The 25,113-nt window shown below is 47.5% G+C and overlaps 1 protein-coding gene across 10 annotated transcripts in view; it reads right to left on the bottom strand.

Annotated features, from left to right (window-relative positions):
• Nucleotides 1–25,113, bottom strand: part of SEMA4B (semaphorin 4B) — a 73,774-nt gene that overhangs the window by 48,030 nt on the left and 631 nt on the right. For 3 of the 10 annotated variants that reach the window (XM_088789362.1, XM_019718025.3, XM_074317711.2), the window contains exons 2-3: nt 20,032–20,195; nt 8,282–8,341 (exon numbers count right to left, since the gene is read on the bottom strand). Coding sequence is in view for 5 of the 10 variants with exons in the window: in XM_019718023.3 (XP_019573582.3) it covers nt 8,282–8,341; nt 18,371–18,482; nt 20,032–20,054 (195 nt within the window). In the remaining 5 variants the exon portion in view is untranslated. The other 7 variants (XM_019718024.3, XM_019718023.3, XM_074317706.2 and 4 more) reach the window with 7 other exon arrangements.

Raw genomic sequence — 25,113 nt, 5'->3', positions numbered from 1 at the left:
CCTGTTGGCAGGAGCAGGAGATAAAGACACGATGAGTGGAAGGGTGTCCTGACATCCTAATCCCAGATTCCTGTCCTCCGGAAGGGAGGCCCAGCCCTTCCTGCCCACCCCCTGGGGAGGTGGTTCAAGGAGCCAATAAATTCCTTCCTGTTCCTTGCAACTCAAGAGCCCTGCCTAAGCCGACTACCAAGTGTCAGTGGAGTGGTCAGAAGCACCGCAGTGCAGCAGGAGAGATGTCACATGCAGGCTGTTTTGCCAAGTGAAAGTTTCAGCAATCAGGCTGTGGAGTCAGAGATACACAAGAACGCCTCATTCATTCAAGTCAACAAATATTTCTTCGGCCCTGCTTGTGCCAGGAGCAGTATTAGGCGCTCGAGATACAACCGTGAAGGAACACACAAGGCCCCTTGCCTCCCTTGGGAGTAATCAGAAGGGGCTTCCTAGAGTTGGAGAGGCTGGAGGAGGTCACTGAGGGATGGTAAAATCTGGCCAGGCAGAGAAGGGCAAGGAGAAAAGCACGAATAAAGACCTGGGGGCTTACAACTACAGTGTCCATGAAAGCGCAATGTCTTGTATCTCCACAGTGCCTGGCTACTGTTTATTGCATGTATGAATACGTGAATGAATGAATGAAGTAAAGTCCCAGTCGTTTGAGGGGAGAGCAGGTCATCCAGCTGGGCTGGAGAAGAGCTACTTTGAGAGAAGATAACACTGAGGAAGCAAGATTGAAGCCAGACTGCAGAGGACCCCACTGAGAAGTCTGGACTTTGTCTGGGTCGCATCCCACAATCCCAGGACTGGGAGAGCTGGGAGGAGCCGGCCATGTAGCAGAGGCTCCCAGAGGCCCTGTGTGACCCCGGTCTCTGTTGTGGTCGCCACACCCACGCTCTCTGGGCCTCGCCAGCCAGGCCCTGCCCAGCACCCTAACCAGCACCACAGCTGCCCGAGGTCATGCCCCAGACACCACCGCCCTCCTGGCTCCTGGGCAAAGCTGCCAGCACAGCACTCCTGCCCAGTCTGTAATTTAAACATGCCCTCCTCCCCAGCCTGACCACTCATAGCCTTCTGCACCCCAGACATACACCCGCTGCGGGAGCTGCCTGAATAGGAGAAGAGGTCTGGAGCCCACTCCAACCCCTGGACCTGGGCCACATACAGAGAGTGGGTTGCGGTCTCAGCTAGGTTGAGGATGGGCAAAGCCAGAACCGCCAGAGCAGGCTCCTCAGTCCAGGGAGACGGCGCCCTCTTGTGGCGAGGAGCCACCTTGCACCTTGTTCTTCCCGGACACCAAGAATCTGCACCTTTACTTTAAGTTTTCGTTTTTTAAAAAGAAAATACATTTCTGAAAAACCAAGAACACAAATAATTCACTTACATTAAACTGTTATCTCAAGGAATTGCATAGTAAAGGCTGTTTGGAAAAAGCTGTTTTTGATTTTCCAAAGCCAAAGCAAATGCTTCTGACTCTCATTTCTTTTAACATTTAGTACTTCGCCAGCTCTATTAAGAGTCTTCCCCGGGTCAATATGTTCCGTGCGGTTATGCAACACGCCTCCCACTTCTTTTGTAATTCTCACAGCTTTATCAGGGCAAATGCCTCGCCTGTTAAATGAACCGTGAAAGGAAAGGGCTCCTCTCTACACATTCCTCCATTTTGAAAACTCAGCTTTTCACCTACATAGTGTACGTTTGCAGTGGGGGCCAGCCTCTGAGTGTCGGTGATGTTAACTCATTTACAAGCATTTTTGTCTATGTGACGTAATGCGCTGTATTAGGTTCCAGTTGTTATTGTTGATGGTGGTGTTTGCGGAGGAGGGGGATGGAAGCCAGACACAAGTAGACGACAGGTCCCGATCTCAGGGGCCCAAATCCACCTTAGCCACAACATACACACAGGACACAACCTGCACACAATCACAGATTACCAGCAGGGCATAAACTACATGGACACATGCTAAGAGCAACACTCAGTGGGTGTAAGGCTGATGGCAGGACACCTGCTGGAAATACGGTTTGAGAGGAGTCTGGAAGAATGCCAGATGGAGGCCATGTGGGGCCGGACAGATGTCAAGGAGGGGGCCAGCATCTACACATCTTTGGGGATACCATCAGGACACCCCCGAGGCACGGTGGCCCCTTGGCACTTCCTCTCACCGTTCTATCCTTGCCAAAGGGCCCACACTCCTTCTGCCTTCCTGCTCCCACCATTGGGCTCTCACATGATCAAACATGAACCAGCAGCAGGGATCCGGGGCCCACTGTACACCTCTGACTGCCCATGGCAGACCTAAGGCTGTACCTGGGGGCACCAGTACCACCCTTGCCAGTACAACCTCAGTGAGGTTCTACTGGTTATGCTTTGTCCTGGCCCCACCTCCATCTTAGAAGGGAGCCAACCAAGTCCTTTGGATCCACAGAGCCACGAATTCCCTGGACCCAGAAGTCAGGAATTCTCCCTCTCACTGCAGAGAACACTTCGGGCAGGATTGGTGCAGGCCTACACACAGGAGGGGCTGCAGTACACTACACGTGCCAGCCGTCCATTCTGACTGACTCGCCTGGAAGTTTGTCCCGGTCATCGGGTTCAGTATAGAGGGTCTGGATGATGAAATGCACTACCTGGGCAGGAGCCAGCTGTCTTTAGCTACATCCCAGACAAGGAAGGTCATTCGTGAGGAATGTGGGGTGTGGGGTTGAGGAATCCCACTGGGTCCGTCTATTCTTCAGTAAGTTTTCAAAAGAGAAACAGAAGCCGTCTCACTCATTTACCGTGCGGTATGCAGCTGCCACACAGTTTGGGAATATGCAGGAAGCAGAAAGGTGCTCAGTGAATAAGAAACTCAAGTAAAGACAATCAGAGGAACCAAACAGCTAAAGACATCAGGACACCAGATCAAGAAGGACCCAGGCAGCCGTCTTGCCACCCCAGGTTCTAAGTTCTCGGCGTCATCTCTACATTTGGATCCCACGAGGACTTTGAACCACCCAGGACGCAGCCCCCTCTCGTGACCACAAGGATTGAATTACCCTCGGCAGCTGCCCACCCACCGTCTTTGGAAGGGGCTCATGGCCAGTTTTCTGGGAGAGTGTGTACCATCAGCAAAGACCTCAGTCTTTGGACTTGTACCTGTTTGGATTTGTGTAGTTACTACAAGACCCAGGCAGACGCCGTGATCTGGCTTCTGGACAGACACCTTTGCTCCTGGGCTTAGGGTGGGAGGCAGGAACATTATTTGGGATATTTTTGGTTCTAGGTAACAGAAACCCTACTCAGACTGGCTTAATCAGTGAGGACATTTATTGCCATTTAATAGGAAGTCCTATTGGGAGAGTGGGCTTCACGTCAGTGAATATGGCATCTCATGAGGACATAAAGATCCCAGTTCATGCATTTCTCTAGGAATTATACCAAGTTGCCCTTCATTCATGAGCGTACCTGCTCCCCCACAGTCTTATCAACAGAAGGTGTTGTCAAACATTTGGGGTTTTGCCAATCTGACAGGTGAAAAGTGGTATCATAGTGTTATTTCAATTTTAATTGCTCTCGTGATGAGTGAAGTTGAGCGCTGTGTCATATACTTAAGGACTACTAGCTTTTCCTTTGCTGTGGATTTTGTCTCTACCTGCTTTGCTCACTTTTCACTGGGGTTGTTGGTGTTGGCGCAGGTTCTCTCCATCTCTTTGCTCTGGCCTTTTCAGTGCCTGCTTCCTGCTCAGGCTGGAACCAAGATGGCAGCAGCTGACACAGACATGGAGATGCCCACAGATTAGGAGTGTTGCTTCCTGTTTGGAGGTAACCTCATTCTACTTCCCAACCCCCTTCTCTCTTTCCTGTTTCTTCTATGGACAAGAAGAGCTAAAAACTCACTTTCCCAGTCTGCTTCGTAGTTAGGAGTGGCCATGTGACACAGTCCTGCCCAATGAGACACAAGGGGAGAAGTGCGAGGGATTTCTGGGAAAGCTCTGATTAGAAAAGGGACAGGTGTCACTAGCGTAGCCCCGTCCTTCCTGCCTGACCAGGGACAGAATGGCTGGACTGGCAGCTTCCCTGACACCATAAACGAAAGACAAAGTGAGTCACAGAAACGTTCATCCTAATATTATGTAAAGCACCAAACCAAAGCCAGGAACCACTTACCTCCAGACATTTGAACTGAGCTCTTTGAATATCTTCACCTTAAACCATTGCTTGTCAGGGTGTGGGTGGTAGGGCCTGGTCTGTTACTTGCTGATAAAAACACTTCTGACAGACTGTGGCTTTCTCTTAGGAGGGAGAAAATGTGTCCCAGAAGTCACTCCCATCTCCTAGGACTTCTCCTCAGAATATTGACCACAGTGGGTCACGTGCCCTTTCCTGACTCCATCGCCCTCAGGGGCAATAGGTTCCCTTTAGGTCAATGGGGTGACTCCTGGGGTGTGGGGGTCAACTTTCCCTGAGGCATATGGATGACAGGAAGAAAGATGCTAGGTGTGTGTGTGTGTGTGTGTGTGTGTGTGTGTGTGTGTGTGTGTGTGTGGTGGGGGGAGAAGGGCCTGGGGAACAATTTGTGCCTCACCTGCCTCACCTGCATGGACCGGTTTCCCAATCACACTGCTCTAGGCCATTGCAAGACCCCACCTGTGTGCAGAGCTTTGTGACACATCCCAACCATGAGGCAACACCGTCATTTAAACCACTAATATGAGCTATACCTCTCTCAATGAGGTCAAAGAAATATTTGTATTTCCATAAAGCAAAAACCAACTTTCCTTAATAAATGAGTAGATTACAGTAGCTTTTACACTCCACAAGGGCAGGGCAATATCTTTCTTGTTTTCCACTGTATCCCTAATCCCCACCAATTGATGAAAAATGTTGAACCCCACAGACCCTTTCGACTTAGTCCTAGAGACCTGTCTTCACCTTGACTTCAGCCCACTAATTTGAGGGCTATGATCATCCAATCTGCTGCCATCTGACCTAATGCTGCTAGTATCTGCTCCGTATTTCCCCATCTCGACGACAAAACTGTAATAAGCAGTCTGTTAGGAGACCTGCTGAACCCAGCGTTACAAGCATCAGGTTGGTCTGGAGCTGAAGCTGCTGAACCCATTCTGGTTCCCAGGAATCGTCGCTTCCTTTCCTAGGGCTGCCCAAACCACCCCTTTCATCTCGCTCAGCCCTCTGGCCCAGGGTCTGCAGCATCTGCTTTTTTCCCTTTCAAAACCAGGAATGGCCTTTTGTCCCTCACCGACCTTCCCGCTCGTTTTCCATTGCAATTTTGCAAAGATCGCTGGCAGCGGCTCAGCATCCTCTTTCTCAGTAGCCCGGATACAATTAGTCCAGGCCCAGGGACCCTATTTCAAGTAGCCAGGCGCCCATTGACAAACTCTTCAGCCCATCTTGGAGTTAGCTCCTCTCTAGTGAGGCCCACTCTTCTCTGCCAGGTCTGAAAGGCTGACGGTTTCCGTCTCCCGCTGTGGCCTCTACCAGCATTCCTCCGTGGGCTCCTAGCAGCAGGCCTGCTCTTGCTTTCATCTTCCTGCTCTGAACAGAACTAAAAGTTCCATTCGGTTGCCCTCCCTGGCAGGATTCTGTAACAGTTGTTTATATCCCCCATCACAAAAAGCCATATCAGCTCATTAAAGAAAATGTAGAAAATTCAGCTAAGGAGGAAGACGGAGTAAGGAAAAATAACTGACTGCCCCATTACCTAAATCAGCTTGGTTGACATTGCAGCTTCTTATGGAAGCTAACCGGACAGGTCTCATTTATCTTGATGTGCCTTCTTCGTAAAATTTCCTTCTAAATCTGAGCCCTAGTTGTTAGCATTTGTATGCCCTTCAACAAAACAATTCTAGAATCAGTGCGATTTTTGCAGAGATTCTTACCTTAGTTTCTTCATTTCTGAACTTTCCTAATTTTCTATGGGGACTATATGTTGCTTTTGTAATCACGAAATGTAACATGTGTTATGCGCTGAACTGTGTCCCTCAAATTTTATATGTTGAACTTCTAACCCCCAATACCTCAGAATGTGACTGTATTTGGGGATAGGGTCTTTAAAGAGGTGATTGAGTTAAAATGAGGTCCCCAAGGTGTGCCCTAATCCTATATGACTTTTGTCCTTATAAGAAGAGGAGATTAGGACACAGACATGCACAGAAGGATGACCGTGTGAGGACACAGGGAGAAGCCAACCATCTACAAGCCAAGGAGAGAGGCCTCAGAAGAAACCAGCCCTGCCGACACCTTGAGCTTGGACGTGTAGCCTCCAACCGTGAGTAAATAAATTTCTGCTGTTTAAACCACCCAGTCCATGGGACTTGCTATGGCGGCCTGAGCAGACTAACATACTATGTAATTAAAAAGAGAGACAAGGCAAGCAATACCATAAGCTCTGGGCATTTCAAGTTTTCACACTGGAAAATTTTGCTGGTCATGAAAAACCCATGGGTTCAGGACGTAATTTGTACCTTTTTTTTTTCTCATAGCTTGAATTTGAGCCTCTACCTGTAGGGCAAGGAGCAAGCAGAGGTCCAGCAGAGCAAAGGTGAGACATTTCTATTACAAGCTGCGACCAGCCACCACGTCCACAAGGCTCAGAGACCCCGAAGGGCAGGTCTGTTTGTGATGACGAGTCCTGAATGGAAAGCCCCCCGCTTGTGGAGAAGAGGAAGGAGTCAGGAAGTGGTACCAGAAAAGTTGGGCAAGGTCTAATCTGGTGGCCTGTCAGACCCATCACAGACTCTAGGTGCGACTGTGACCCTGGAACGGACATAAGCAACCTCCCTCCAGAAGGATACACGCATAGATTTTTAAGCACTAACTCAGGGGGTTTGTGTTCTTCCCTCCAACACTCATGTGCCCTAATTAAAAACCTCTGCTCTAGTTAAAAACATAAAAAGGAGGGCCGGCCCAGTGGCTCAGGTGGTTAGAGCTCCATGCTCCTAACTCCGAGGGCTGCCGGTTCGATTCCCACATGGGCCAGTGGGCTCTCAACCACAAGGTTGCCAGTTCAATCCCTCGAGTCCCGCAAGGGATGGTGGGCAGCGCCCCCTGCAACTAAGATTGAACACGGCAGCTTGAGCTGAGCTGCCGCTGAGCTCCGGATGGCTCAGTTGGTTGGAGCACATCCTCTCAACCACAAGGTTGCCGGGTTCGACTCCCACAAGGGATGGTGGGTTGTGCCCCCTGCAACTAGCAACGGCAACTGGACCTGGAGCTGAGCTGCGCCCTCCACAAACAAGACTGAAAGGACAACAACTTGACTTGGAAAAAAGTCCTGGAAGTACACACTGTTCCCCAATAAAGTCCTGTTCCCCTTCCCCAATAAAAAAAAATCTTTAAAAAAAAACCATAAAAAGGCAGTTTATGGAACTGTTGCAGTTGGATTCCTACCAGTGCAAACACTGCCCACCGAGTAAGAGATAAGCCCAGACAGAAAGGGAAAAGGTCAGTGAGATGTAAAGTGGAGGAAGCCAGGAACCTGTACAAACATTTCCCTGAAACAGGAGGGTGAAGGCTCCCTGTGCCTCTAAACACGACTTTCCTGAGAGCCGGACTGACGGGAAGACAGGAAGTGCACCTTTTTGCATAAAGCGCCAGTAAGAGAGGCAGCCCCAGCCAACCCTGTGGCTCCAGAAGTATTTCCTCTTGAGCTGAACGAAGCTCATCGGAGAGCAGGAAGATGGGTGGAAGCAAGGATTGGATGCAGATGAATAAGAAAGTGCAATTATGACCGGGAAGCACCAGGGTTTTACGTGGCCAAGCTCAGAGCCATAGGCTGTGGCAAGAGGTCAGGCTCGGGGGCTCTGCTGGGCTCTCCTACGCGCTTTGGACACCAGGCAATAAGGTCGTGGAGAACAAACACTTCTTGGATTATTGGAAAAAGTAATTTCCAAGAATGCTCATTGCAGAGCTATTTCTATTAGTGAAAAATTGCCCCCAAATAGGGACCGCTAAAATGAGTTCTGGTGCGTTGTTTGATAGACTGTTAGGCAACCATCTAAATAATGGTGCAAACACCTTAACCTGAAGTGTGGGACGCAGGTGGCCACGCCCAGCCTTTCCTTCCCTGGCTTTCGCTGAAGAATGAAGCGATGGGGCCCCACTTTTCACTCCACATAGGTTCACACCCCAGTAAGATCCTTCAGCTTGCCTTACCCTCAGTTCCTCCTCTATAAAACAGAGGTAATAACGGCAGACAGCCTTTGTCTTTAAGCCCTAACAGAGATGAGCCACAGAGTGGTGACAGCATAGCACAGTGGTTAGGTGAGCTGACTCTGGCCCCACACTTACCTGAGCAGGTGGTTCAAGCCCCGGCTCTGCCACTTTCTTTCTCTGATTGACTTTTCTCACCTGTAAAATGAGGAGAACAGGCTGTGGGGACTCAATGAATCAATGCAGCCCAAGTGTTTACATTTAGAATGACTGTATCTAAGCTGCCACCAGTCACATACACCCACTGAGCATCTGAAATGGGGCGTGTCCAAACTGACATGGGCTGGAAGTGTCAATTCACATGGGAGTTGAAGACTTGTTACAAAAAGAGAATGTAAAATATCTCACTAATAATTTCTTATACTGATTACATGTTGAAAGGGTAGCATTTTGCATCTATGGGGTTAAGCAGACCATATTTTGCAATTAATTTCACCTTTTTAAAAAACGTTTTAAATCATGAAGAGTTACTCATTCCCCCCCCCGATATCTCCTGTGTGTACATGAGGTATACGTGTTAATAAACTTCTGCTTACTTTATAAAAAACAAACAACATAAAATATAGCTACTAGAATAAAGTTGCAAATGGGCTTGTGTTGTATGATTATTAGATAGCGGTGGCTTAGAACAATGCCTGGCATGTAGCAAGAGTAACTGTAGCTACTGTCAGCGGTTAGAGGCTGGCACACAGTGAGGGCTTATCAAGCGGCCGTTTTTGTCCTGAAGACTTCTCACCACGCCCTCTCTGGCCTCTGCTTTGGAGCTCTATGCCTGAAAGACCTACGCCTGTCACGTTCCCCCACAGCAAGAGGTCTCCTCCTGGTCTTTCCTTTAATTTTCCCCACCCCTAGGACATCTCCAGGGGCATTTACACACACACACACACACACACACACACACACACACACACACACTCCATTCCTGCCCATCATCCCTCTGTTTCCTCCTCAAACCCTGCACACCCCAGACTTGCTCAGTGATACACAGGCAGGTGGAACGCTGCCAGAAGGGGCTGCTGGCAGGCTGCCAAGAAGCTGCCCCAAGCGGCCTTTACCCTGATAAATTCACTCCGGGGCCCCCCGGTCTACCCTCAGCCTGGCAGCCGGAGGAGTGGCGATCGGAGCCTCAGCTGTGGGCTTGAACTAGTCCGCGCCTCTGAGGACCGATGCCTACACCAGATGGCAAGCTGGCAGGGTGAGAACAGTTTTGTTTAGGAAAATATGTCCATCAGCCACTTTGGTTGAGGAAGTGGAGGTGCCAGGGACATGGGTGGAGGGAGATGATTAAACACACGAGGAACTAAACAGCTTTACAGGGGTCCTTGACAGGAACTTCGGGGAAAGGGACCCCGAAAAGAGAGAAGACAGGAGAGCATTTCGCAGACATGAAGGGGGGTGGGGTGGAACAAAATGGCAGGAGCTACAGTCTGGGAGAAATTCCGGTGAGAAATTCCCAGGGGCAGAGACACCAAAGGACTTTTAAAAAATATTACGGTAAAATACACGCAACACAATTTACCATCGTCAATATTTCTGGAGGTGCAGTTCAGGGGCATCACGTACGTCCGCCTTGGTGAGCGGTCATCACCACCATCTAACTCCAGAACTTTCTCCATCTCCCCAAACTAAACTTCTATGCCTTTAAACCAGGGGTGCCCAAACATTTTTCAACGTTTTTCACCAAGGGTCATATGCGTGCGGTAAAATATACCAACAGCCGGGCCACTCACTTGAGGTGAAGTACATATTGCCTCACCTGGCTTATTTAAGTAAACTAAATATATTTTTGGAATTTGCTGCAGGCCAATTAACAATGGATTGCGGACCTCAGTTCGCCCGCGGGCCGCAGTTTGGACACCCCTGCTTTAAACAATAACTCACCATTCCCCCCAGCTCCTGACAACCACCATTCTACATCCTGTCTCTGTGAATTTGACTAGATACCGCCTATAAGTGGAATCCTACGGTGTATGTCCTTTGGACACTAGCTTATTTCACCCAGCATAATGTCCCCAAGGTTCATCTATGTGGCAGCCATACAGTTTCTCACAGTGGTCGGCCCGAGGGACGCCAGCTCAGCAGGGACCCTACCCAGCATCCCTCCCTGGGTACACACTGCCACCTTCTGGCTTTGGGTTGACCAACTGCCCCACCCCATCAGAGGACGGGCTTTCTCCTGACCAAGAAACCAGAGATGGAATGAGGTTTCCTTTACCTCCTTACAATCCTATCTTCCTGGACATTAGAGTCTGGCTGACCCCAACCTTTTCAATCATTCGGTCTCTTCCCACTGATGGCTTCACACCCCTGGCAACTGTATAGTCTCCAACGAAAGCTCTGTTTGCCTTCATTGTCAGCTGACTGGGCGCAGGGCCTTACATCACTGGGGTAATGGCATCCAGGCCACAGCACTGTTTCCGGTCCTTCTCCATTGTTTCCTTCTCTGATGGTTGGTCAGTTGTTTTTTGCTGGGGATCCCCAGCACCTCTCCAACTATTCTTCCCTCTTAGGCAGGCCTGCCAGGCCCTTGTAACCAGATAACCTGTTTATCCTGTTTCTCACAGTGGTTTCCTCGCTGCCCTTCTACAGTGTGTTACTTCTCTCTCTCTCTTTCTTTTTCCCATTACCTGAAAGTGGGTAAACACTGTCCTCCTGGTCCCCGAGGTCATTCTGACCTGGCCGAAAGCCCTTAGTTACATGTCTCAGACACTGACACCCAATGCCTCAGCTCCAGCAGGCCCCGCTGGGGGAGCCAGCTCGTCACCTGTGTGTCTTCCCATTCCCAGGGCCCAACCAGGAAAGCAAATGGGGGCTACCGCATATTGATGTCTTCATGGCCTTAGACTCCAGGACTTAGACGATATCCAAAGATATCGTCCTGGGCGTATGCAGGGGGGCCGGTAGCCCCTGTGAATTCAGCTGGGGTGGGGGTGGGGGACCAGGCGGAGAGGCCCAGGCTTCCTGGGTACACATGCCATCCACTGCTGTCCTCTGCAGACCCCCACCCGCCCCCCTTCCCTGCCTTGAAGACCCTCTGAACTACTCCATGTTTCCTTCCCCCTTCTCCACAGGACAGGCCTATTCATTGGGTGCTCCCAGCAACGCAATCCCTCCTCCCCCCTCTGCCATGTGCTTGCTCTGGGACTTGGAGCACCTCAGAGGTTCCCATGACATCCGTCTGCCGGAGGCCTGGGACGGCCTAGCCGAGGAGGGCGCGTGGCTGCCACCACAGAGCCAGCCTGAGGGAGGGTGCTCCGAGGCTCACCTTCCTTTCCACCCCAAACACCGCTGTCACACATTCTGGAAACGGCTGCTCACTCCTGGGGCCCCGGAGGTAGCTAAGGACACCTGAGGTTGACCCGGGACTTCTGAAAATGTCCAGACCCATGAAGCCGCGCAGTACAGGCATGAATTAGCCCTTTTGAGCCCAGAGCACTCTATGGGTGACCGTGAGTGACAGGGGAGGCTGAGCAGAGGGAGGCGCTGCAGGAATTGGGAGGAACCACCCTCTGTCCCGGGGACTGTCCTCCTGACTGTCAGACCTAGAAGGACCAGATCCTGCTGACACACCTCCACCTCTATGTGACACCTTCTTCTTGGAATGTCATGCCCACAGATCCTGGAATAACGGTGTCTTAGCCACGCCTTCACGGCCCACGTGCCTGGGCCCCGCCCATTCCCCTGAGCTCCATACCTGCTCCTCTGCCCTGGCTGACTACTCGCTAGGCACCCCGATCTGCTCCCAGTTCTAGCATCCCGAGCCCGTTTCAGCCTCAGGACCTTTGCACTTGCTGTCCCTTCTGCACAGAACGCTCTTCACACAGGTGTCCCCTTGGTCAGTTCCTTGTCATTTGGTTGGCAACTCAGAAGTCAACCTCCCCTGAGTACTCCAATCTAGGGTAGTCTCCCCTTGGCTTTGTGCTCTATTCCCCTCATCCTATTTCATTCTCTTCTCCACGCAGACCCCTTTCTGAAGCTTAAGCTTCAGGGACCCTCACTTGCATCCGTCCCTTCCAAGGCTCAGTACCTCATTTTGCATTCCCCTGGTCAGCCAACCTAACTGTGTAAGCTTCAGGCCCCACAGACTCTAAATCCATTTGTACCCAGAGCAAAGGACCAGGCTACATTTGGTACGTCCTGTGCCTGCCTCTGGCAGGAAGACAACTCAGCATTGCTGCTGCCAGGCTATTTCGACAGGCCCTTGGCTTCCCGAACTCTTCAGGTCTGGATGCCAAGAGGCAGCCTTGCTCAGAAATCTTGGTAACTGCCCTGCGCACTGTGCCCTGAATTTGACAGCTATTTGTTCTTCTCCCTTCTGGTACCCCCTGTCTTGACTCCCCCAAATAGGCATAAACATTCTCAACCAGCAGCCATAGCACGCTAAACTACTCAGCGAGGAGACGGAAAAACCAAGGCTTCTGTAGAATGTTTCATCTCGTCCCTTTCCAAGCTTTTCCGCAAAGCCCATCCTTATGTCTGTCACCTGCCTTAACTCTTACCAGCTTGGGCAAGTATTTAGCGCACAGGGTTGACTCTCCCACTGCCTTGCTCTCGGCAGACCTGGCTAATTGATCACTGAACTCTTTCTAGGAGGCGTCTATGTTCACACTACGCCATAGATCAGAGAGAAAACCTATCTGCCTCCTCGAGAAACTCTGGTCTAAATTATTGAAGCGGTAAAATCAGGTTCAAAGGAAAAGGGCCAAAGCTTGCAATGAATTCCTACATCTAGGCCGAGTGCAGGGAGGCCCATCCCAAGGTCGTATTTTCTGTTTGACCAAGTAAGGAAAGACCACAGGAGACCATGGCACCTGTGGTACACCTCGTGACGCAGTGGAAAAATCGCTGACCTGGAGCTAGACGTCCTGCTCTGTGCTGGGCAAAACGACTAACTTCCTCATTCTGCAGATGGAGCCACTCTGTGTGCTGTTTGAGTCAGCTCGGGCTGCTATTACAAATGACCACACACAGAGAGCTTAAACAACAGACGTGTTTCTCACAGTTCTGGAGGCTGGGACGTCCAGGTTCAAGGCGCTGGCCCATGTGGCGAGAGTCCTTTTCCAGGTTGCAGACAGCCGACATCTCCTTGTAACCACACAGGCTGGGAAGAAATCCAGACACACCCTAATGCAGTTTTTTTTTTGGGGGGGGGCATGGGGAGCTGTCCTTCGAACTTGGAAAGAGTGTCACCTCCTGGTGGGAAAAGCAGTAAGAAAAGGAGGTGATGGATGAACTTAATGGCTACAGAGAAAACCAGCATCCACAAAGGAGTCTTAAAACACGGCTGCTGGGGCAATGCCATCTGAGGGGACTGTCCCCCTCTCATGTATTACTTCCTACTTCATCTGCATCTCTCGACAACCCCTTCGTCCTGTTCTCCTAAACTGGATGTTACAGACCCCACTACTCTCCTCAGTGCCCCCAATTGTTCATCCCCTTCACGCTCCGCCTCCTACTGACCTGAGGAAACAGAGCACCAGGCAGCAACCATCCAGTGCAGCTCCCTCCTCCCCAGGAGAGGAGGGTGAATGTGCTCACCTGCAGTGTGGACCCCTCGGCGTGGTCTCAGCCACCTCTCCCCATCACCCTCCTCTCTCACTGCCATCTTCAGCCTCACCTCTGCCAGCTCCTTTCCCTCAGCACAGACATTTACTAAGGATATTCCCAGCTTCAAACAAAACAAGAAAACCCACCCGAAAACCCAAATCCCTAACCCCTCCTTCCATTTAGCGTCTCCCTCCTGCTTTCTCCTTCTTGAAAGAGAAGTCGGCCCTGGTGGACTCCCAGCCTTCCCTCAACCCACTGCTGCTGGGTTCCTGCTTTCACTGCTCCCGCCTCCTCACCATCCAGAGGAGAAATAAAGAAGTAGCCCCTCCCAAGGTCACGGATGGCCTCGGGGATGCTAAATCCAGGGGACGCCTTTCGGTGCTCATTACTTGTCCACGTTGCAGCTTTCCCACTGTGCAGGCCCTGGACGTCTCACGCTTTCTATGACAGCCCTTCTGGGTCTCCTCTTCCTCAGGGGCCCTTTGGTGTTGGTGTCCCCCCAGGGTCTCCTCAACGATCCCTCCCCCTCGCCCCTACTCCGTCCTGACAGCACACTCTCTCCTTAAGCCATCGTTTCAGAGCCATGGCTTCCACTACTGTCTCTGCTGAGAACGTTTAGCAGTAAGCATCGTGTGAAAGGGTGCAACTGGGAGACCATGTAAAGGAAGACAGGAAAAATACCGGTCCTTCCCATGCGACTGTGGGCACGTTAGCACACCACGCTGAGTCCTGGATTTCCCCTCCCTAGAGGCGGGGGAGACTGGTACCTACTTCACAGGGCTCTGAGGACACCTCAGTGGGGGAATTCTAGAGCAAGCGCCCAGTCACAGAGTCGTCCGTGTTATGACGGCTTCTGCAAAGTGCAGGGTTAGAGCAGTGATGGAGAGAGTGAGTGTACACCGAGAAGTGGGCGTTTGGGACTGGTGGGGTCTGTCTGCCCAGGGCATTCCTCACTCGAGAATGCAGATGTCATGGGGCTGCCAGCCGAGGAGCCGGCTGCTCCTTCCCGAGGCTGCTGCTCTGCTTCGGGCCATCTGGATGTCCTTCCCAGCACCTGACGTGGGTTCAGCACGTAGCTGACCACGAAGACGAAAGTGCGTGTCCCGGCATTCCTGAGCTAGCCTGTCCTGAAGTGGGGTGAGGTGCTGTTGGACGGGCATGACAAAGCTTAGAGCCAGGGAGGGAAAAGGTCATTTTCGGGGCTGTGTCCTGGGGGAGGGGACACAGTTACCATAGGCAGGCGCACTGGTCCTGAAGAAGTGCACTGAACCTGTCCTCAGCGCTTGGCCAGGGGCCAGGCCCTGCACTAGACGGGAATGCTGTTTGTGCAGGAGTACAGGCCCGAAAAGAGGACTCGTGGACTAATTCTGTGGTGGCTGGGGACAGCGTATACAGGCTCAGGAGCCAGCCATTAAATTTTACAAGGCAGTTATTAAACACGGTCATTATTAAGAATTAAGTTATATAAACTTACAATTAAAAAAATGATATTAAAATACTCAAAACTCATCACTTCCTATTTATTTTACTAGATTTTACTAGTACCATGTTTCCCCCAAAAAAAGACCTAGCTGGACCATCAGCTCTAATGCATCTTTTGGAGCAAAAATTAATATAAGACCCTGTCTTATTTTACTATAAAATATATATATATATATATATATATATATATATATATATACACACACACACATATATGCACAAATATATATATATATATGCACATATATATATATAAAATATAATATATATATTATATATATATATATATTATATTATATAAGACCTGGTCTTATAGTAAAATAAGACGGGTCTTATATAATATAATTTAATACTGGGTCTTATATTAATTTTTGCTCCAAAAGACGCATTAGAGCTGATAGTCCAGCTAGGTCTTATTTTAGGGGAAACACGGTATCTCCTCAAGGCTATTCACATCCATTGTATCTATATGGTGGAAATACTATAAAATGGAAATGCTGTGTAATTCTGTGTTCAGTGATGTGATATTGGTAGTATGAAGCTGGCCACAGTGCAAGTACGTACACCACAGAAATCAGCAAATGCTAAAAATCAACACACACACACACACACCCTCCACAGAGTGGTTGTTAAAAACATTTACCAGTACCTTACTTGCAAACTGATGTCGGGTTTTTGTCTTTAGCCATTTCTTATGAGTTCCAGTATTTCACATCTGCCCCCATAAACAGGGCCCGAACCCCACTCCAGCCTTTGGGTTTTCCCACTCCAGATTTGGAGTGAGCTGCCTCACAGGTCCAATTCTCGCTGGTCAATACCCCACCAAGGCTGAGAATAAGGGTGCCCACTACTGATTGCTTAATACTCTCACCCTCCCTCAGCTAAGTACTCTCACAATACTACCAGGAGGTTGGTGTTGAACTGTTACTCTACCCATTTCACAGATGGTAAAGTGAGCCACAGGGAAGATAAGCAACTCTCCTCCTAGGCAACCAGCTAAGACAAGGTTGGAATCATCTCATACCCATTAGCTCTGCAGATAAAGAATAATCTGATAATCTGATAAGGGAATTGGATTAAGTGGTTCTATCTCCCACTCCTTCCTGCCACCAAGCCTGACTTTATTTTCAGCTGTCAGAGGGTATTCATTTTGATGCATATTCTTAGTCATGTCCAATAAAATAGGATTCATAAAATGTGGCCTAATGGAGATCTTCAGGGAACTTTAATGATTAAATAAGACTCTTCTAGACTTAATGACACACTGTTTCAGTTCATGTAGTGCTTCTAAATCAACCAATTATTAATTTGGAATTGAGATCCAACTGTGTAACCAACCCCGTTCAAGACCTGGGCACCTCCCATGAAAGCTAAAGCCCAGAGTGTTTAAAGAACTTGTTGAAAGTTACATAGCTTGTAAGAGTCATTAACTAGGCTTGTCTGATTCTAGAGCCTCTGCTCCAGGCAGTGGCCTCTGATGAGTCTTGTAGAAGAATATATATATATATATACACACACACACATATATACACATATATATATATGTGTATGTGTGTGTATATACATGTATGTGTGTATGTATATATATATATATATATATATATACTTTTTTTTTTTTTAAGGAGGGCACAGCTCACAGTGGCCGATACAGGGATCGAACCGGCAACCTTGGTGTTATTAGCACCACACTCTAACCAACTGAGCTAACTGGCCACCCCAAGAAGAAGAATATTTAATGGGAGAGAAAAATGCCTGTGAAGCATCAAGTAAAAAACAGAGGTTAAAAAAATAACTGTATTTTTATCAATTCTTGGATACATATAGCTTTCCACACTTAACATCTGAAATCAGGGTGCATCAAAAATCAATTCCAAATGAATTACAGATATTAATGTTAAAGGTAAAATAATAAAGCTTTAAGAAGATACTATAGGAGAATATCTTCATAATCTTGGAGTAGGAAAAGATTTCTCAAACAGGACACAAAACGTAACTATAAAAAGTCAATACATTGTACTAAATTAAAATTAGGAATATTTGTGCATCAAAAGACATATTAAGAGAATGACATAAACAAATACTGACATGGACACCTGAAACTAATATAATGTTTTGTCAAATTATACCTCAATTAAAGAAAAGAATGAGAAGGCAAGCCACTGAGAGAAGCTGTAATACATACATCCATAAAGGGGACTCATATCAGAATGTATATCAAACTCCCACACATCACGAACAGGCCGACGATCCAATGGGAAAAAATAGGCAGAAGACTTGAAACAGGCACTTCACCAAAGTGTATATTCAAACGGATGATAAGCACGTGAAAAGGAACTCAATTTCATTCGTCTCCAGGGAAACGCATTTTAAAACCATCATCAGATACCACTATCCACCTGCAAGAACCACTAAAATCGAAAAGAAGGACAGTGCCAAATGCCAGCCCAGTGCAGAGAAACTGAAACTCTCAGATAATCGCCTGTCGGATATAAAGTAGACAATCACTTGGAAAACTGTTTGGCAGTGTCTGTTAAAGCTGAACGCTTCCGTATGTACCCTACGACCAGTGATTCCCTCCTAGGGATCCTCCGACAGAATTTCACACGTGTGTGCAGCAAAAGACAAGCACAGGAACATTCACAGAAGTATCACTAGCAATAGCCCCAAGCTGGAAACAACCCAAACGTCCATCAATAGTAGAACAGATACATAAATGGCAGCAGACACATAAAACGGACTTTGATACAGCAACAGAATTCAGAAATCATAGCTACATGCGAAAACAGAGATAAATTTCACAAACGTAATTTTGAGAAGTGAGACTACAGAGTCCATATGCTGTGACTCTGTTTATGGAAAAACAAAAACAGACAAAACCAGTCCATGTTAGTAGAAGTTAGGATAGCAATTATTTTTATGGACGTTTAGAAAGATTGTGCCTAGGAGGTAGTTTGAGGAGGTTTTGGGGGGATACTGGTGAGTTACATTTCCTATCTGGGTGAACATTCATAAGTTGTACACTGATAATTTGTGTCCTTTTCTGTATATGTGTATGTATATATTATACTTCAGTGAAAAGAAAAAAAAAAGAAAGAAAGAGTGAGGGTAAACTTAATCTGAGACGGAGAAAGTACTTACAAACTTTTGTTGAAAGATCTGTTCAGTGACACCTGCAGTTATTAGGAGGTAGGAGTGGAATGCAAGGAAGACACCGTGCTGAGCTAAGAAACCATCAAACATCTTGAAAAACCTATTTGAAAAACAAATGAGGGGGTCAGAAAACCCAGTGAAACTAAAATACTAGGGGATAATAACATGGAAGACAGGCGCGGAGACATTGGAGAGAAATCATTTAAGTTCTCATATTTTTAAGAAGGATAAAGAAAACGCTGAGCTTTAAACTTTGTAGAGTTAAGCTAAGAATTTATTTTCTAAAAAAGTAGGAATAGAGTGTACAATTTCGAAACCAGTAAAAGCGGGGGTGGGGAGGCGGCGAAGATGAAAGGCATCTTGACTGATCCAATAGAAAACTAAAAAGGATGGGAAAAGAAGCAAGAGTAAGTCAAACCATTATGCGGAACGCCTTAAATTTATATTGTATGCCAATGATACCTCAATAAAACTGGGAAAAAAGTCAAAGGAAAACATGGCAAATAGAAAAATGCAAAATGAAATATAGAAATAAACAAATAATGTTCAGTAATCCCTATAAATGTGATCGTTTAAATGAGTCTTAGAAGACAGATACTTTCAAAGTATGTTATAAGCCGTGCAGCGTTGGTGGGATAGTGGTGAGCAGAGCTGCCTTGCAAAGCGTGTTACCAAAACAAAATTCAGCTCTCTGTGGATACACGTAAAACATGGTGACGCCAGAAAAAAATGGAAGTGAAAGGCCTGAAAAAATATGTATCAGGCAAATACCAACCAAAATAAAACTGGTGTCACAATGTACTACAAAATAAATCTTAAAGCACAAAGCAGCACGTTTTATGGGAATAATTCACGAGAAAAACATAATAGACGTGAACCTAACACTTCACAACGTAGCTTCAAAAGGGATAGAATGACAAAGAGAAACATGTCCCCAAGCACACCGGGACTTCTTATCACGTTTCTCAGAAACTAATAGATCAAGCTTATAGAAACAATTCAAGAGTGGAGGTTTGAAAGGCACAATTGACAGGCATGATATGGAGGGCAGATGTCCAACTCTGCATCTGACAATTATGGAGCTAAATTTTGTTGTTTTCAAGAACACGTGGAACTTACACATTTCACCACATATTGGACCACAAAGGAAGAGTCAACGGTGCCAGAGAAGACATAGTATACAGACCTAGGGCAGTGAAACAGAAAATCACTTTCAAGAAGAGAGTCTCCGAACCTAGTTAGGCATAACTGAAATAGGGAAAACTGACATCAGGGGTTTCCTAATGCAATCCGATGGGAATGACGCACTCTATGTAGTATTCCTGTTAAAAATGTTTAACTCAAACCTAATGATGGAGTCCTTCTTGGCAGATACATTCCTTCTGGAGGTACATAAAGGTCCAGAAGGTTCGTGAGCACAGGAACTTCTGTCCCAGTGGAAATGATGCTCAAAAAAGAACTGCCTATGAATAACAAAGGACCCTCCTACCACTCAGGGAATTCCAAGGATTTTGGGGAGCTCTGTACCAGGAACTGGGACAAAGACCCAATATATTTCTATACCTCAATCTTCTCATAAGGCACGCAAGGCATTAACTGATATCTGGCTGAAAGTGAGAATCATGTCAATAGAGCATGTAAGTACTCACATTTCAGGAGATGAAACTTTCATTTGGGTTAAAGTTGAACGACTGATCGGGATTGAGTTGGAGAAAATGATTTGTCCACATTTGCAGTTGTTTCCATGTAAAAACCAGCTTTATAGCGCCTTTCATCAAAAAAAATATTCTGGTCAAGTAATCTGGCTTCAAGTCTATAAAACAAAGGCAAAGAGAAAACGATTGATTTTCTGCTCAGTTATCACGTTGAGGATCTTTAGAAGGAGTGTGTTAGCTCCCAGGGAGCGTAAGCTATGCTGGTCTGTGCCAAACATCTCATGTGCTGTCCTTGAGGATGGAAGTAGCTGGCTGGTTTTATGCGGTCCACACTGGTTTTCCCACAAACAGCCACACGGCTGTCACTGTAAAGCAGTGACACATTCCTGCAGGAAGCATTACCATGTCACCTTTCTCCATGAAAATCCGGTCCCACTTCTCTTTATCTCTCACATCAAAGTACCACTGCCATCCAAGATGAAGCAAATTTTACAGCCAAGTGCAAATGCTTCTCACAAAATATCTTAATCTTTTCTTTGTAATTTGGCAGTTTATCTTTGTATATGGTTATTATGCCCATCCAGGAATAGTTTCCCTTTGGGGGAAACGTTTCTAATCCTGGATCATTCTCATATGTGTTAGCTTCCAGGAAAAGATTCTGAGCCAGCTCCCGTCCACAGGGCCACCTCAGGTCATCCTGGGACGTATCCACGTACCAGCCTGCACCATGGTTTGGGCCCGGGGGTGCATTTGGGTACAGCGGGCACCACAAGCCCAAGGGCATCTGACCTGCATGGGCTGAGCTGGGGGGAGGCCCAGGTGGCCTTTTTTTTCTGGGCCTCAGGGTGGCTCTCACCAGCACGCCATTGCCTGGTCTCGGCTTCCTGGTCACTGAGACTGGGTGTACCCCAACCCAGGCTATTCTTTTTCTGTAACAAAATGTACTATTGACAGCATCTCAAAGGATAATTGTAATGTGGAATCTGACACAACATCAATGTGCCTTTCTTATTCTATCACATTCAAATCCGTTCTTGAATGGATGCTTTACCCACGCAGCACATCAGCTCTCCCAAAAGGTGACTCATTTCATTATACAATGTGAAAAGGACCCACATTGGCTAATACGACTAATCTCATTAGAAACAATGTTAAGAATTGGGACCCTTTCAAGCTCAGGGTGGTATACACAAATTTTTAAAAACATTAGTTTTCTCTTGAAACCTCGAATTTTATTATTGGCAACAAATACCATCAGTTATTTCCTTGCAGTGACTGGCTCATGTCGATCTTTTTTTTTTTTTTAGAAAAAATATCTGCCAAATAATCAAGTCTGAATAACTATGGTTTCTTTTTCAGCTCTTCTTTCCATTTAAATTGGCGTTCTATGAAAAAAGCTTCAGCTCACAACTCAAATAAGCCTGTATGCTTTCCTAGGAGACGACCACCTTATAAGGTCTTTATTTCTACTTTCCATTTTGATTATATAGGATATTAGAAAGATGTATACCCAAGAGCTCAGATTTAATAAAATTATTAATTTTTATTGCTTTATTAAGAATATCCCATGAATAGACTGTTTTTTTAAAGGTGGGGAGTTGTTTTCGCAAATGTTAACACAGTGAGAAAGGCAAGTGACTTCCTAATATTATTATGAAAATAGTTTCGACCTCCTGAGTACATACCCCTGCCCGGCCCCACCTGCTCCGGGGTCCAAGGCCACACTTTGAGAATCACTGCTCTAAGTCACACCACCTTCTTCTAATCGCCACCTAATTTTACATCATGTTTGGATGTCTTCCCATCCTCCTTTGTCCAGCCCAGCGGCCCCCCGTGGAGCACCTGGGGACAGCTGCTCGCAGCTGGTGTCACAGTCCGCTGCTGCAGCCAGGTTCACCCAGGGGCCCCTCACCCTTCTTTCCCTGACCTCACTTCCTCTTCCCCTCCAACAGCCCTTTAACCCTTCACTTCCCCAGAGGACAGAAACAATGCTAGAGCAAAAGCCTCAATGGAAAGGAATGGTCCTGGGACACTCTGGACAGCACATAAGTTACCGTGGCGATTGGTTTTACAATTACCTATCTTCATTGTTCTTTTCCCGGTTACAAAAGTAATAAATGCTTGTTACATAATAGTCTCAAATCCCACAGAATTGTATAAAGTAGAAATTGAGAGTCTCTCATAATCCCACCCTCCATACACGCTTTGATTTACATGCCTTCAATTTCTCATATATAGTTTTTCATATGTACGGATGCATAGTAAGATGAGCTATTTCTCCACAACCTTCTCTTTTCACGTAATAGATCACAGCACATTTTTCTACATCAGCAAATATAGTCCTATTTCATTAATACAACTGACAGTGGACACTTAGGTCGTTCCTAATTCCTCCCCGTTACAGGCAGTGCTGCAGTGGACCTTGTCCTTCTGTCTCGTCACAGTCTGGTACCTCTGTGGGGAGAGTCCCTCAAAGTGGACTAGCTGGGTCCCAAGGCATGTACATTTTATCATAGGACGGATGCTAGTGAACTGCCCTCCAAAGAGACTGTACTGTCCAACACGCCCTCCACCCACAACCGCTGTATTTTGAAATGACTTGATTATACATTATTCTCCCCAACACACCCAGTGGACTACCGTCCTCTCGGGAATGGACTGTGCCTTCTTGCCCATCCCAGGCTCACACCTGGCATGTCCTAGGAGCTCAGTAAGCTGGTGTGGAGAGGATGTGAGTGAACAGATCATTTGAACGCCACCACCAGCAGGTCTCTCAGCATGTGCCACGCACCATTCTAAGCATTGTATCTGCATGAATTTATTGAATCCTAATAACGATTACGACGTAGTGTTACTCTCCCCATTTGCAGATGAAGAAACTGAGGCTCAGAGAACTGAAGTGACTTGCTCAGGTAATGAGACAATCATAACAAATGACTCCAACATCGGGGAGAAACTGTTAGGTAATGGGGCCTTTCAATCATTTTCCCATTGCTCCAACTTTGGATTTCTAGTTTTCTTAGGAATGTTTAGGATTCACTTAAGCAAGCGGAGAGAAAATTTCATGAAATTAAACAGTATTGTAGAACCTTCCAAATTTGTTTCTGGACCCTGCCCATTACTGTCTATAGATTTATTTTACGAAGTTAAAATCAGAGTAGTGTTTTGTCTCTTTCAGTGGTGGGGGGGTCTGGTGAGTTGTTTACCTGACACAGTCACTCACGTATAAATGAATGCTGTGCCCCTTTCCCCATCCTCACCCCCAGTGCCGGCTGTAGAAGGCGGGCTTGGGCTTGGACACCAAGGAGTCAGGTCTGGCCATGGGGAGTGGAAAGAGTCCACTTGATAAAAGGAAGGGACAGTGCAAAGGCTCAGAGGCAGGAACTATTCAGGGGAATGACTGAATTTAGGGTTCTTGGAGAGAGCAAATAGTAGAAGAGACAGGTGGTGAGGGAGGTAGAAGCTAAGAAACCTTACAAGCTATTCGGATTTTATTGTATTAGGCAGTGGAGAGCTATGGCAAATGTTAGAGTGGGAAGTAACTGCTCAGGTTGACAGTGCTACAAGCAGCATATGGGGAGAAAAACCGAACACAGACGGCTGGCAGGGAAATCACTTTCGAGATGACCATAAATAGCTCTCTATGGACACCTCCCCCACAGCCCTCTCCTCCTCCGATGCACTGGTTTCTAATAATGGCATCACCATTCTTCCCAATCCAGGGATGGAAGCCTGAGTCACTCGGACTCCTCCCCCTGTACCATGTGGGAGGCGGCAATTCCTGCCCGTCTATCTCCATACCATCTCTGGAGTCTTGCCTTTCTTGGGGTCCTGCCAGGACCCTGTGTCAGGCCTGCCCCTGATTCAGGGGCCTGGGTCTCCTTTCCCCGGGCCTGACCCCCTACCGTGCCCTCACTGCTGTTGCCAGATGTTACTCCCACCTGCAAACGCACCACAAAACTAACGCTGTGGAATGTCCACCTGGATAAAGTGCAAGGTCGTCACCTCCCAGCCTGCCTGCCCATCCTCCCCCCAGATTTTAAATATCCCCGAGGAACCAACTGGATGGCTGTTCCTCCCCCAAGCTCACCAGGGACTCCCCCATCAGAGGTGACTTTCTCTTTGCCAGATGCTTCTTCACATGTCATCTAAATTCCTCTTGGGAAACTCTTGTGCCTGCTTTGTGGTGATTGCATAGATGTGGGTGTCTGGCTCCTGGAGGGGAGGGAATGAGTGATATGCATTTTTGTGCTTTCACAGGGAACTTGCACATAACCTAGATTCAATTGCAAATTGGGGTGTGATTACAAGCGGGGAATGGAGGGACTGTCCAAATCTGGTGGCCCCAAACTGGAGGATCTAAACACCTTTCCTTTAAACACCCTCTTTCTCCAAAGTGGGTTTCATGGCCACTAGTGAGTACCACCAGGAATCCCAAACAAGTGCAACAAATACTACAGACTCTGGTTTTCCTTTCTTTCTCCTTAAAAGAGCAATGGTCTATGAGCTAGCTAGGTAGGTTTGAACAAAAGATCTACTACTTCCAGCTGTGTGGCTTTGAGTAAGTGTCCTAACCTCTCTGAGCCAATGGAGCTGACACCAGCGACCTCAACAAATAGGCACTATATGGGAAGGTTGGCATGGAACTGGAGCCTTGGGAGGTGAGCAGAGAGGCCGTTTAACTTGAAGACTTTGCTTCAACTGCCTGGGGCTGCTGCTGTGCTTTCAGAGGACACACGTGCCCCCACTCTGACCCCTGTGCAGGTAAAGGCCTGATTCTGGAACACGCTGAGGTTTCAGTCCTGCCTCTGGCCAGGCCTCTGACATCCTGGTCCACCATGCAGAGGAGCAGATTAACCCCCGGGGTGGGCAGCAATTTCTTTGTGACCACTTCAGACATGGCAATATGGGGAGTTGACATACATTACTGGATCTGAATATCTGGGTCAGAAGGATACTCGGGGGTCCATTCTCCCAGTTCACAGGTATAGACACTGAGGCCAGGTGCCTGACAATACCCGGATGGCGTGAAAACCAGATACCAGAAACTTCCATGGCCTATGCTTGTGTTTTGAG

This window comes from Rhinolophus sinicus, chromosome 13 (assembly GCF_057876585.1).
Source record: "Rhinolophus sinicus isolate RSI-liver-muscle chromosome 13, RSI-T2T, whole genome shotgun sequence".
NCBI lineage: Eukaryota > Metazoa > Chordata > Mammalia > Chiroptera > Rhinolophidae > Rhinolophus > Rhinolophus sinicus.
The sequence above is the reverse complement of the archived record's forward strand: the minus strand, read 5'-3'. Positions and strand labels throughout refer to the sequence as shown.